General features: G+C 35.9%; 1 protein-coding gene across 1 annotated transcript in view; it reads left to right on the forward strand.

Moving 5' to 3' along the window:
• PLCZ1 (phospholipase C zeta 1) overlaps positions 1-15,742 on the forward strand; it is a 46,643-nt gene that overhangs the window by 10,713 nt on the left and 20,188 nt on the right. The window contains exons 5-9 of the mRNA XM_054386862.1: positions 667-811; positions 4,125-4,277; positions 9,658-9,882; positions 12,207-12,363; positions 13,911-14,027. Of these exons, the coding sequence (XP_054242837.1) occupies positions 667-811; positions 4,125-4,277; positions 9,658-9,882; positions 12,207-12,363; positions 13,911-14,027 (797 nt within the window). The remainder of the gene's footprint in view (positions 1-666; positions 812-4,124; positions 4,278-9,657; positions 9,883-12,206; positions 12,364-13,910; positions 14,028-15,742) is intronic.

Below are 15,742 nucleotides of genomic sequence, written 5' to 3' on the forward strand. Positions count from 1 at the left end.
AAAATCGTCAAGTTCACCCCTCCTGCCAGAACAGGATCACCTAGGGGGGCAGGGCACACAGGAATGTGTCCAGGCAGGCTTTGAGTGTCTCTAGAGAAGGACACTCCACAACCTCTGTGGGCAGCCTATTCCAGAGTAAATTTAAGGCACTTTCTTAGAAATAAGGTAGCAGGGAGAACAACTGAGTTATGTAAACAGGCAACACAACATGATTCTTTAAGTGTAATGTTGCCATTTGAAAGAAAAATAATTCTCAAACTTGCAGACAAATCCTGAAAAAGTAATAAAAATGGCCTTCTAAACATTTATTCTTCTATTTTGTGACAATTTACCATCACTCCAAAATTCTTATATTTAAATCTTTGATGCTCATTTTTAGACTCTTAAGGTTCTCCACATAATCCATCTTATGCCTTAACTCTCTAATAAAGTTTATTACCTAATGTGTCTAAGATAAACAACAGAGATTATAGATCTGTCTCATATCAGTATAATTCAGTAAGATTTATTTCCATTTTTGATGGAAAAGTAGAATTTTTTTTGGTAACTATTCAATATACTTATAACAAGAAATACAGAGACTTTAGAAGAAAGTGTGACATCTTCTAACTGCAAAATTGTTTCTTTTTTCTTTTCCCATTTTCCTTTTTATTTTTTCTTTTGAAGTGCTCTCTTAAAAGGATGCCGTTGCCTGGAAATTGACTGCTGGGACGGCTCAAACAATGAACCTGTTGTGTATCATGGTCATACTCTCACTGGCAAAATTCTGTTTCGTTCTGTAATTCAAGTGGTAGACAAGTATGCATTTGCGGTATGTAGCTACATATACATATGTGCATATGTTTATATATATGTGTGTTGGTTAAAATGATGGTGACTTTAACAAATCCCAGGGACATGGTTGCTTTCAGAGATTCTCCAGCTGAAAAAACAAACACACACACACACACACAAAACCCCCAAAAAACCAAGAAACCAAACAAAACCCTAAACAAACTAAAAAACACAAACAAAAAAAAGCAACAAAAAACCCCAGAGAAAGTGCTGTGGTAGCTGGTGTTGAAAGAAATTAGGGAGAAAAATCTGCTATCTGTTCTTACTATCTTCTAAAATTTCATTTAAAAGGAATGGTAAAAATATTCTGCTGGTAAGGATTATAAACCGAACGATGCAAAGAATGAAGATCTTAATCATGTCAGGTGGAATTTTCACCTGAGGTCATTTAAGCAAGGATGAATATTAAGTGAACTACTTCAGAACCAGTCTGTTTTAATCCTTCTTTATACCTTTTAATATTTTATTTTATTTATTTATTTGTCTGTTGCTATCATGCTGTCTTCTATCGTATGCTTCAATTTATGAAACAGAGGAAATGGTTTGATTAGAACTGACTTGGAGACTTTGTTTTTCATTTCCTCTCTTTTTATGTTGAAATCAAGGCCTGATAAAGGTTACCATTTACAGCTGTCTTTTAGTCAGATGTCTTGTTAGGGCAATGCCTCTTCAGGCTGCCTCTGGCAAAGTGGTGAAAGCTGGACAGCTTTTGGCATTGTATCAATCTTTTGTATAGGTTTCTGGCAAAGCTCCTACTGAAATGAAGCCCTGTTTTATAAATATATATTCATAGCCTTCTCAGGGTTAAGCACAGCTATATTTTTTCTGCCCTGATTTCTATATAAAATTGAATTAATAGTTTATTTTAAAACATAATGAAAAGAAAAAGGTGGTTTTATTTCACTATTCTTCACAAGCTCTCCTTTTTTTCCTACTAGCTGTATATCCAGGCTAAGGTGTGCTTCTAATAGTGGACAGTAATGAATACTCAGGGGAAAAGTGTAAAACCAGGGTAAACATAAAGTGATACTTCCCTTGGACATAGGCAAGTTAGGTCCTGCCTAAGCAAAGATTTCATCCAGAGCATTTGTTTTTAGTAGCCACCAGTATTCCCAACAATTTAAGAGGTTAATTTGCATAACCTAAATGGACATATCTCATTTGAACAGTCTTTAATTTTTGCTCAATTTCCTATTTCCTTTATCTCACTAGACTACTGTGATAAGGTGTAAAGAGGCCCAAGAAAAGTCTGTAATACAATTAAAAAAATTAAAAAAACCCCTTTGTTTATACAAGAGCAATGATTTCTGATCAAATTATAAGGATTCTGTCAGCATGAAAAGTAGTCAGAAAAAAAATCTGTCATAATTTAAAGCAAAAGACATTTAATTCTGGTATACTTTGTTGACTACAATTTTAGAACCTCGTACTGCATTTTAAAACCAAACCAAAACAATTATCTACCCGTAACAAAACTGTGCTATCTACCCGTAACAAAACTGTGCAAACAATGAAGAAAATTCTGTGCATAAAACTCTCTCCCTCATAAAACAGAAACACTTTAAATCTGTGTCATTTAACATAAAATGCTGGCTAAAGTTCAGATTCAGCTGAATGTCAGTTTTGCCTTGTTTATAATTGCTTTTCATTGTCCTTTAAAATAGATGCCAGCCATTATAGTAGCTATCATTAAAACATGTCAGATGTAAATTTAAAACTGTACGATCACAGAATCACAGAATTGTTTCTTCTGTGACAAAGCTTCCAAATCCTTCTTACAGGTACACAAAAATTACAACAATTTTGTTATCTATTTTTCTTGGCCCTTATTTCCCCTTATTTAAATAAATTTTCAAAACACTTAGCCAGTATCTCTAAAAAACTGCATCAACCCAGTGTGATGGCTCCCTGGTAGGATAACCTATTCAATAAATTTTTAGAGGAGTTGTAATACAACACCTAGGTGCAAAAGAAAAAGCAGATATTAGGCCTGAAGAGCTGAATATTTCTTTAATTTTGAAAAACATCAAAATGGTCACTCTTGATGTTTTGGAGTGTTTGAAGTCTCCTTTGAAATAACTAGAATAGTTTTTTATGCTTTAGTGTATCTAGGAGGTTTTACCCCATCTTCCTTTTTTTGGCAGATGATATTCTAATTCCATTTTTCCTTTATGAGTTCATTTCTTGAGAACTGCTGTTTCAGACACTGGGAGCCAGTGAATCATTCTTTGGAAACTCTGTGTATGAGCTGAACCGTTAACTCTGTGAGAAAGCCTGTTTTTTGCTCACAGGTTATATTCTGCCCTCATCATTTGAATCAGCCTGATTTTTGGCTGATTTAACACGTATTTTCTCTCTACTTTTTTATATCCAACATTAATCAGTATGTTAAATGCCACCAATAAATTATTTTCTAAAGATTATTGGGCAAATACTCTTCAATATGCACTTTCCAAAGATCAGCACAGATATATCTTTTTTTTTTTTTTTAATGAAGTATTGTGCCCACTAACTGATCTTATTTTGATTTTCCTAGTTGGGTTTTTTTTTTCTCCCTATACTTCTAGCCTGCTTTATACCCCCTCTAACTGCCTGAGCATGGGGGTCTTTTTGTTTGGTGTTTTGTTGTTGTTGTTGTTATTTTTGTTTTTTCTCTATTCTTCCACTGTGCTTCCCCTTTTCCATAAATATTGTGAGCTCTTTTTTTATTGTGTTACTTAATTACAATCACAGAAAGTTAGGGGTTGGAAACGACCTCCAGAGTCCAACCCCACTGCCGGAACAGGATCACCTAGCATAAGTCACACAGGAACCCATTCAGGAGGGTTTTGAATGTCTCCAGAGAAGGAGACTCCACAACCTCTTTTGGCAGCCTCTTCCAGTGCTCTGTTACCCTGACAGTTTATTTAGAACCTCTCCTGCTCCAGCTTACACCCATTGCTCCTTGTCCTATCCCTGGCCATCACTGAAAAGAGCCTGGCTCCATTCTCCTGATGCTACTCTTCACATCTTTATAAACATGAATGAGGTCAGCCCTCAATCTCCTCCAAACTAAAGAGACTCAGGTCCCTCATAAGGGAGATGTTCCACTGCCTTTATCATCTTTGTGACTCTGCGCTGGACTCTTTCAAGGAGTTCCATGACCTTGAACTCAGGGTCCCAGAACTGGACCTATATTCTGAAAGTTTAGGAAATAAAGGAAAATAGAGTTCACCAAGAGGAACTTTGTAAGATATTTTGTGAATATATTTTTATGTGTAATAATAGAAGCATGTAAATTATTTTTACAGGTATCTGACTATCCAGTTGTACTGTCTTTGGAGAACCACTGTAGCCCAAAACAACAGGAAATAATGGCAGAGCATTTAGAATTTATTCTCGGTGACAGACTTCTTACTTCAACAATTGGTGATTCACTGGTGACTGAATTACCTTCTCCTGAGGTAATAACATTGCATTTTTCTCTCTGAAAGGTAGGGGAAAAAAATCTGGTGGGTTGGGTTTTTTAATCTTTTGAAATTGAATTTATGAAACCGCTCATCTGATGTATGAAATAGATTTCAAGTGGTAACAAAAAATAACTACACAACATAAAAAACCCAACCAACCCAACAACAAAAAATCCAGGAAAAGATAAATACGAAGAAAAAGCAAAAATTAATCATGTGTATTGACAGGGAAGTTTTTGTTTAAAGGAAAATTGTTTTCAGTGAAATGCTGAATCTAAAAGCTAACATTGTAACATTTTTGTAAAGCCTTCGATCTTGCAGATCACATCAATCCTACTTCTGATGCTTTGGCTGTTTTAAAAGATTTATTTTATATACAAATAGAGTTAAGTAAAGTTTGTGGGTTGCAGTTTATATGGAAACATGGCAGCTGTATTAATGTGTCTTCTTATTTTGAACCCTATTTACTGACACTGAATAAACCTACATATCAAATACTGAGTAGCAACACTGAAATTACTCTGATGTTTTAAAGTAAACTATCACTTAATGTAAATTAAGTTATCACAATATGGTTCATCTAAAGTGGTCCTATGTTAGAGACATAGTAGTCTAAACACAGAAAAGAACATCAGCCTTTTAAAGATGGCAGATTTATATACAGGAAAAGATTGTAAAAATACTTCTGGATATGAACTCTGAATCTGAGAGCTATGTAACACCTGATTAATTTAATTTTGGAAATCTTAAGATATTGAAACATTGTGTTATAAGGGCCATCTTTAACATTTCTGTTGACTTGTGATGTCAACATTTTGAAGTTAAACTGGACAATCTTCTGTCCCTCTCTGTCTCTTCCTTCTCTCTGAAATGAGACTTCTGGTGGTTAAAGTTTAAAAGAGGAAATAAAGCACAAATTTTTAAGGAACATTATGCTTTGAAACAAAGTTTTAAAATCTTCACTTTAATCTTGTTAGTGTGTCTGCATTCTGCTATTTTTTTGTTGTTGTTCCTTAGCTTGAAAGAATTTTCTGAAATTTAAATACATTTTTGAAATGGAAACCTGAATCTACATATTTTTTTTTGTCAACAATGTTGATGGAATTGTTTCATCGACTTCTGTTAGTGCATAACATTCTCTCTTTCTCAGTGTATTTCTCCTTCAGGCAGTGTTTCTCAGCTGGTGGCTTGAGACCCCTGGGATATAAAGTCAGAAAAGGCAATTAGATGGGTGTTGAGAATTTTATTGCAAGTTAAAACCAAATAAATTCGTATTGTTCCAGTCTTTGCACACAATTTTCTTTCAAGGACAAAAGACTTTTTTTAATCTCTTGTAAAACAAATATGTGCATACATACAAAATAGTTATTTAGTCTTGCCATTGCTATCAGTGATATGTCATATATATTTTATACTTTTGGGGTATTTTTTTCTCCAATTACTGAAAAAGGGAGAATGCAGATAAAAATGTGGGGAGAAAACACTGTCATAAGGAAAGACAACACACAAACTCAGGTATTTTTCCTGAAGAATTTGTCATGGAAAGACTTTCTGGAAGTTGTGTATCCAAGCAATGCACTAAAATATTACTGTAATATTATATTTCCAGAGCAATATTGTCAGAAGTATATTTAGTACATCTCCATAAATTTCTTAGTAAACCAAAATATGTTTTTTTGATTGTAGCATTATACTTTTTATATGACACTGTCCAGCATAGCTTTTCAACTTGGAAAACTGTCCTGTAAATCAGAAAAAAAAAAAAAAAAAGAAATCTCTATTAAATAATATTAAGGCTTGTTTTAAAGCTTTTCAAAGCAAAGCTTCATCTAATAGTTGTCCAAGGATCATATGTCCTCTGTAGCAAGCACAAAATCAGCATACTGCATCTGAATCACGCAGTCACTGAATCACAGTTACTTTCTATGCAATATGACCTTTACCATATGTTTTCTGTGATATAGGGAATTCATACTTCTTATTTCCAGAGCTTAGGGTTTTCGTAAGTTAGGTTTGTAGAATTTCATAAGTTAGCTTTGTAGAATTTTATCTGAAAAAACATTGTTGGCTTCCATACTTATTCCTCACTTAAAGGTATACTGTGCAGGTGAGATACGTTCTATTGAACTTTTAATCTTTTTAAGTTATGTGAGATGGAGCAGGTCCAGGGTAGAGCCACGAAAAATGGTCAGGGGGCTCGAACAACTCAGCTATGAGGACAGGCTGAAGGAGCTAGGGTTGCTCAGCCTGCAGAAAAGAAGGCTCCAGGGAGACCTAATAGCAGCCTTCCAGTACCTGAAGGTGGTCTACAAGAATGCTAGAGAGGGACTGTCTACAAAGGCCTGAAACAGGATAGAATGAGGGGCAATGGTTTTACATTAGGGAAGAGTAAATTTAGATTGGATATTAGGAACAAGTTGGGTGGAATGCCCAAGGAGATGGTTAAAGCCCCATCCCTGGAGCCAGCAGCTGAGACCCACACAGCATTTGTCCCCACCACCATCCCCCAGTGTCATGGGAAAGAGAATCACAAGAAAAAGGCAAATCTCCCTGGGTTGAGATAAGGAATTCACAAAGAGGTAACAGCAATTAGGGAGACCAATAATACTAACTTTGAGGTCCCTTCCAACCTCTTCTGTACTGTGATACTGTAATTAAATGGCATATACAGTGAGGGATACAACACACAACAATGACCATGGTGGCCCAGCCTAGTTCAGCTCAGCCTATCAACCTGATCCTGCCACACAGCTGTTGCCCAAGCGAACTGCTCAAAGCACTCAGGCTTTCCCCAGCCAGCCCTTGTGTAGCAGGCATGTTGTTGCCATGGTATCAAATACCCTACTGGCTGGTTCAGCTGGCTGTCTTGGCTGTGGTTTCTCCTACCTTCTGGTGGGGAAAAAAAATAACGACCACCCCCCCAAAAAAACCAACATAACCCCAGCCCCCCATCAAAATGACTTAAACCTGTTCTAGCTGAACCCAGGACACAAGCTTTCAAATGTATTGCAAATTCCACCATAATTAATTATTTCCATCACAAAATAAAACCCTAAAGAGTTTTACTTACAAGTGTGATCAGAGCAGGTAAGAGAATTGGAGATGATCCTAACCCTTGTTTATTCTCAACATAACAACTTATTGAATTTGGATTTCTGTAAATCAGGGCAGGACAGTGGTATTATTTAGGTAACATTTACATCTCACATAGATGCGGAATACATAATATCATGGAATCATAGAATGGTCTCAGCTGGAAGGGACCTCCAGAGGTCATCTAGTCCAACCCCCTTGCAGTCAGCAGGGACATCCTCCACTAGATGAGGTTGCTCAGAGCCCTGTTGAGCCAGACCTTGAATATCTCCAAGGATGGGGCCCCAACCACCTCCCTGGGCAATCTGTTCCTGTGTTCCACCAACCTCATGGTAAAGAACTTCCTCCTCATGTCCAATCTAAATCTTTTCTCTAATTTAAAACCATTGTCCCTTGTTTTATCACTGCAAGCCTTTGGAAACAGTCTGTCTCCATCCTTCTTGTCGGCCCCCTTCATATACTGGAAAGCTGCTATTAGGTCTCCCTGGAGCCTTCCGTTCTCCATCGTGAACAATCCTAGCTCCTTCAGCTTGCCTATGTAGCAAAAGTGTTCCAACCCCCTGATCATTTTTGTGGCCCTCTTCGTGACCTGCTCCATCAGGTCCATGTTCTTCCTATGTCGAGGGCTCCAGAGCTGGATGTAGTACTCCAGCTGAGGTCTTACCAGAGCAAAGTGGCAGAATCACTTTTCTTGAACTGCTGGCCACATGTCTGGCTGTTTTTATATGATGAGACAGACTATAATATTTTTTTATTTAAAGTAATTTTACATATAAGAGGCAGTAATAAATACATAGAAAGGTTTTCCTTCTCTTGTGTATCAGGTCAATTTTTTCAAGTTTTAGAATCATAGCTTAACTATGATTAAAAAAATGCAAGACTAAAAGTGGATAGAGTTGCTTTTTAATATCAAGACACATGAAGATACAAAGGAAAATTCAGAACTCTTTGAATGAATGAGTAGCATTACTCATATGAAAAATCTTCTAAAAATATCACAGAAAAAAAAATGAGTGCATCAATAAAAAATTAAGGAAATGTTAAAGGGCATCCTTATTCTGAACGATCAGTGCAGAGAGACTAATCAAATTTTCCACTAGCATGACATTGATAGATATTAAGCATAGGATATCTCATTCCACTGGCACACTGACAAACTATTCATACAAGATCTGAAGTGATAAGGGGATTATCAGCATTGCAATGTGGGGGGATTGCAATGTAAATAAATGGAGTGTCCATTTCTTTGCCCACAGCTCTAGCTTCTATTATAAAGCTTTGATTTTATATAGTTCTATCATCCATGTTTTTCATGTTTACTTAATGGAGACCTAAAATATGATATTTACTACTTTTTCTTTAATGTGCAAGTATTTGTTCTACATTTCTGAAATCTTCCTAGCAGTATAGCCTTCCTTTTCACTATATGAAACTCAAGGAATATTTTTGTGAATCACTTTATCCAAGAACCTAAGTAAGTCTTGTTACTCATTGGCAATTCCTCTGTATAAAGGCAGAGATAAATGTTTGCCAAATAAAAACTGTTTTACTATGAATATTATTTCCTACATCTAAGTGGAATTTATACTTACAGAATTTAGGTGCAGAGATTAAAACCATCTTATTAGAAATAATAATATTTAATTCTTTTCCCCTACATTCTGTATTATGGAAGTTGAAATGTCCATTAAAAAATGGAGAAACTGCTTAGCAAATTACTGAACTCTCTTAATTTTCCAAACCAGGTAAGATCAGCATGAGAATCCTCTGTGTAACAACATACAAAAGTTTTAATTTAGTAGGCTAGGTGTGCAAAAATGCACTAATCAAATAGGATAATGAATTTATGTCAACCACAATGAAAGTTATAAAATATTCAAATTAATATCATATGCATGTCTATAAGTCTATGAAAATTAATTGATGTATGGTAAAAAAATATATCTCCTATGTCTTACCTGACTATCAGCCCTGACACACACATAACTTCCTACCTTAATCTTGCACATGGTTTCAGCATCTGTGTATCTTTGTGGTCAAGAACCTTTTCTCCTGACGAGTTCTTAGATATTCACATTCTCTTGTGCACTTTGATCCCCAGAGTCTGTTTGTTTTACTTGCTTTTGACTTTTGCCTCACCAATTTCTGTCTTCATTGTGTTACCTCACTTCATTGCACTTAATAAGCAGCTTTGCACATGGTTTAAACGATGTCTAGATATATAAACCTACAATTAATCCATACATGATTCTACTTATTACTATTTAATTTCTTTTTACAGGCATTAAAATTCAAAATTCTGGTGAAAAATAAAAAAGCTGGAACAATTGAGGAAGGTATGCTGAGGAGACATATGGACTGTCATGGTGAGACAGGGGAAGTTTCTGAATTTGAAAATTTGTCTGATGATGAGAAGAGTGGTGAAAAAGTTCTTTACCAGAGTGCTGATACCTTAAAAAGAAAAGGTGCCTCTAGATCTTCAAGTCCACCTCGAAAAAAGGCAAAGGTAACTTTTGTCTCAATTAAATTTAGAAAACACACACACACACACACACATATGTATGTATATATTTTTTTAAAGATGGAATATAATATCTGAAAATAGATATTAAATATATAAGGTAGGCTTTAAAATTACTTACAGCAATATATTTCAAAATAATGTGTTTTAGCTTAAAGTTTCAGAGTTTTTCTGAATCTTGCAAGACACTCCATGCCAGAGCATATTTCAGTATCCAACAGAAAAAAAACCCTTCCCTGTGTCCTCATCCTACACTTTCAAGTGCTTTGTTTGACCCAGATGTTCAATACCACAACAGAGCTAAGATAAAGTTGCACAACTGCTTTGTTGGTCTCAAGGCCCTCCTGGAGCTATACCTGGAAAACGTTCATAGCAGCTCCTGACTATGAAGATAGAGAGATAACTATTTCTTCCCTCAGTCCACCATTTTTGATTTGAAGAGTTACCATTCTCCTATTTACATCTAATTTCATCCATAAATCCAGAACAGAAACAAAGTTCTGGTTGCCCTAGTAACATATTAAAATACTTAGAAGATATTTATTTATTTATTTATATACAGAGGCTTAACATTAAATACTTTTTGCCTGAAAAAAAAAAAGTGTAAAACTCAGCTGCAATGTTCTTTTTGATAGCCTAATTGAACTTACTAATTTTTTTTTTTTTTTTTTTTTAACCAAGTAGTAATCTTCTGCTATGGAAATCTTTAGCATCAAATTCAATAGACTTTGTTTTATAAGTAGGCAAGAAGCACCCAGCAACTGATTACTATAGCACATCATGCTCTGATTATCTGAATATGGATAGACTGGTGATGTTCCTCAAGGCTTAGTGTTTTTGCTGAAATGCAGTGTCTCTTCCTCTGTGTATCTTTTCTCTTAAGTGACTTGAAGGTGAAGGTCTTTGCTGCTTTTCTTTCCATCTGCTATAGAGAGACAGTAAGGGAAATTCTGAGTAAGGACGGAGGCCTCTTTCAACAGGAAAGGTCAAATTTCCAGATAATGGCTTTACTGTGATGTGTCACATACATCTTGATCATCATTAGTATCAAGAGATGTCTAGTCATGCTTCATAGGCAGAAAATAAAATGATTTCCAGGGTCCCACTCTATTGGAGTGAGTATATTTATTCTGAGATCTCACTATATTGCTCTGCTAGAGAGTGAGGAAGAATTTGAATCCACACCAAAAATGCCCTAGTAATGCTGTTGGCTTTGGCTGTGTCACTACCTTCCACATCCAGAGAGCTGTATTATTCAGCAGTTCTGTGGCAGTAGATGCCTGCTGTTCCTTATGGCAAGAATAATCAATGCATTTGAACTTCATGCAGTGTGTCACAAGCAGGCGATCCTTATTGTTTTGTCAGACTTCTAAAGCTGTAATGGAATGTAAACACTAGCACCTGCTACCACTGATTATCTCACAAGTTCATGCTAAATAAAAAAGGTGGCACAGTATCTCAGTTTAACAAAGAGGACCCTGGTTAAATTTCAGTCCCTTCAGCGTACTGCAGCCTTTGCTTTTGCTTGCTTTGGTAATGGAGCAAGAATAAACAAAGGCTTTGGCAAAAAAGAACTTTCCATCTTAATTTAGAACAGAGTTTTCCTAACTTCAGAGCACTGCTTGGAGGAATATACCTGTGAATAATTTGCTTGGAATGGTAAAATATTGTCCTGTTTTTCTGTATTTTGTAGTTGAGTTTGTGCTGTTCATGTGTAGATTTTCCTGCATTTCCCCCCGCACCCCGCCGCCAAGTACTTCCTACCAGTATATCTTTTCTAGTACTTTATGTATCCCCAGATATATAGCCCCTATATAGAGGAATACAGTCATATGTTTTAAATGAGTAATGTTAGAAGCCATGAAATATAATGTTAATTTATGTACTAGTCTCAGAAGCAGGGGAATTATAAAGCTGCTCCACTGCACACTATGCTAGGAAGCATTCGAAACATCTCTTCATTCATCTTACAATTGTTATGATAGATATAAAGATAAGACATTAATTGGCCCTGATTATCTAACTCTCACTATGTATGTTACAAATATATGTGAAGCCATTATCTGGGAATTTGGCCTTTCCTGTTGAAAGAGGACTCTGTCTTGCTCAGAATTTTCCTTACTATCTCACTGACTATCTAAGTCTCAGTATAAAAATAATGTCTTTAGCTCAAATACTCATGAATTTTGACATATTTTCCCATACTCTATCCAACCAAAAGTGCTGCTTCTGAATTGTTAATATTAATAATGAAATATGTGTTATTGTGGTGTCCTTATTGTTCCATTATTTTATATTACGATTATCAGATGAAGAAGAATAAAATTGCCATTACATTGTCCGACCTTGTGATTTATACCCAATCGGTGAAGTTTGTGAGCTTTGAGCATTCCCTAGATAATCAGAAGTGCTATGAAAATAACTCAATTGGGGAGTCTCGAGCACGAAGATTTTTAAAATCCTCAGGTAATTTATTTTTCTCTAATCAGATAAACGTTACAGTGTTGCTATGGTTCACTGTCTAGGCATTGGAAGGGTTAAAATGTTATGAAACACGTGCTGTCCAATTTTATTTGTTTGATTTTATAACATGGTTTTAGAAGTATCTTGCCATTTATACTGAATTTTTGTATTTCAGTTGGTTTTGTGAGGAAAATTGAAATTCAGCTTTGTTTTATCAAAACATAATATACAAAATGTATGAATACCTTTTGGTTAATTGTTTTCTGCATCTTGAAATAGAATAAATTCCACACACACCCCTTCCCCCCATAGTATGGTCTGTAGTACCTGCTGGACCTGGCCCTGCAGTACCATTGGCTTTGATGAAAACTGCAGACAAGTGAATCCACACTGACAGAATAAATAAACCCCACAGCTCTATTGCTCTATTGCTCTGCTTAATACCAGCCAATCTGGATTATTCAAAATTCACTCTGTGCTGGACCATCTCCATTTGGTACAGCCTATACTCTGCAGAATCTGCTGGTTTTACTCCAGCTGTCTGCCAGCAGCTTTAGGGGACTGTTAAGAATAGCAATCACTGACCATGAGAATGAAGTTTGCCACAGGCTCATCCATTCATGGCCAGCCCAACTGTCATCCATCACTTTGTGGAGATGATTCAATGATTGGTTAGGTGAATGGTGCTGAACAGCATCAAAACAAGTAAGTTTTTGTGAGCCATCTATAGTCAGAGTCTTCTAGCAATCGAGTGAATACAAAATGGTTCTATTAAAAAAAAAAAAAAAGAGAGAGATGGGGTTGAGGGGATGATGAAAGGATCAGACTTTCTATTTAAAAACTAAACAGGAACAACGTAGGTAGAAGTCAAGTGAAGTTTTCCCCATCTGTGTAGTTTCTGCTTTTGTGGGAGGGAGCACTGCCAGGAGTAAGAAAATCAACTCATTTGAATAGTTAACATGTTGTGAAGATTATAAATGAACCAGTTAAGTGTCTTTTCGAAATGTGTTGTTCACTGACCTTGAGATTATTCAGCTACTTTGTTTAAACCATAAACCAGCAATCAAGATAATATCATTTTGGGATGATTTTTTTTCCCCCCTATTGAACTGTTAAAGAATGAGTGGACTTTTCATCACTTTCCTGGTTTGTGTGTTTTAATTTTCCATGAGAACATTGGACTTCAGTGTAAAAGTCCTGTATGTACCTAACAAAGAGGAAAAGAAACAACATTTCCATGAAGGAATGATTCTTGGTAATTGACCTTTTTACAAAAGTTTGCACTACACATAGAATGCTATGAGATTCAAACATATGCAAAATATTAAGGTTTTAAAGTAGGATTTTAACCATATCTCAAAGTGGCCCATATACCAATGTTAACATGCATTAAAATGTCCTAAAATAGAAATACATTGACATGATCTACTCATTGTGTAGAAATAAACCCCACACTGCTGTATCAGATTATTTTCATTATTAGGTATTCAGATAGAACTTTTTTATTAATAAAGTTTTTCTTATCAAAATTTTATCATTCTGCTTTTCAGCTAAAGAGTTTGTTTCACATACTTCAAGATTCATTACAAGAATATACCCCAAAGGATCAAGAACACGTTCTTCCAATTATAACCCTCAAGAATTCTGGAATGTGGGGTGTCAGATGGGTATGTCATAGAATCATAGAATGGTTTGGGTTGGAAGGGCTCTCCAAAGGTCACCCAGTCCAACCCCTTCTGCAGTAAGCAGGGGCATTCTCAGCTAGATCAGGTTGCCCAGAGCCCTGTTGAGCCTCTCCTTGAGTATTTCCAGGGATGGGACCTCAACTACCTCCCTGGGCAACCTGTTCCAGCGTTCCACTACCCTCATGGTAAAGAACTTGTCCAATCTAAATCTACTCTTCTCTAATTTGAAACCATTTCCCCTTGTCCTATGACTACTGGCCTTTGTAAACAGTCTCTCTCCATCCTTCTTGTAGACCCCCTGCAGGTACTGGAAGGTTGTTATTAGATATGTTTGCAGAGACTGCTGCATTCCAGGCTATATAGAGATACAAGGATTTTTCTTTCCTACTGTATTTGTCATGTTGTACAAGTAACGTATTTTCCTTCAGTGACATTGCTTTCATTTTCTATTATCTAAATGTCTCCTTCAGTCTACATATCCTAGCAATTTTTCATTCCAGAATCCAGGAATTTTGGTATACTAAAAGGGAATATTATTTATATCTATTTACTTTTGTAACTAATTACAATTAGACCCTAACCAATTATAAATATCAGTATCTGTTAAATTGCTATATCTTAGCCAAAATATCCCAGTTTCTTGTATTAATATCTTTAAACTACATTTCCCCCCCCTATTGGATAAGAAAAGCACTAGTAAGAACAATGAAATGTTGAACCTCCTTTTATATTGCTCCTAGCCATAAGAATAAACATAACATGATTTTATCTCATGAAACAGTGTAGGAAAAGCAGATACATATATATATATATATATCAACTTTCAACAACTAAACCAGAATTTTATTCCTTTTCTTCATAAATTACCTTTAAAATTATTTAATTAATCATTCCATTGTATTTATCTGTGGGTATCTGTACAGAGAGTCTAAATGGTAATTTATAATTTGCTGCCTATTTGTGTGGGCTGAAGTTAACTATAGTACTTTAAGTTCTGAGGTAAAAGTGATCATGCTATATGTTAAGCACTGTCTTACCAAAACAAAAAACCAACCAAACAAAAAACCGAAAACCAAAAAAAACCAAAAAAACAAAAAAACAAAAAAAACCCAAAAAAACCCCCAAACAATTAAAAACCATTGCAATATAGCTGTCATGAAAATTAAAATAGATTACATTCTTGAGCATGCTGTATTAAGCAGATTCCCTAATCTCCACACATATTTGTCAGCTGTCTATAAATAGAGTACCTTTTTAAGAGAAGATTGGAATGGTCGCTTCTTATTCTAAAAAAAGAAAACAAAAGTTTTAAAAAAGATCTTTTTCAGCTGAGATCCAGCACTCTTTATAGCTACTCTGTAGGTAGCAAGGGAATAGAAGCAGCTCCCTGTTTAGCTAAAGGTGAGAACTGTAGGAGTCACAGAATTGCAGAATGTTAGGGGTTGGAAGGGACCCTGAAAGATCATCCAGTCCAACCCCCTTGCCAGAGCAGCATCAGCTGTCACACAGCATCAGGTCACACAGCAGCACATCCTGGCAGGTTTTTGAATGTCTCCAGAGCAGGAGACTCCACAACCTCTCTGGGCAGCCTGTTCCAGTGCTCTGGCACCCTTGCAGTGATGAAGTTTTGCCTTATGTTCATGTGAAACCTCCTGTACTCCAGCTTGCACTTTTTGCCCTTTTTCTGATCATTGGGC

The sequence above is a fragment of the Indicator indicator genome, chromosome 14 (genome assembly GCF_027791375.1).
Source record: "Indicator indicator isolate 239-I01 chromosome 14, UM_Iind_1.1, whole genome shotgun sequence".
Lineage (NCBI taxonomy): Eukaryota > Metazoa > Chordata > Aves > Piciformes > Indicatoridae > Indicator > Indicator indicator.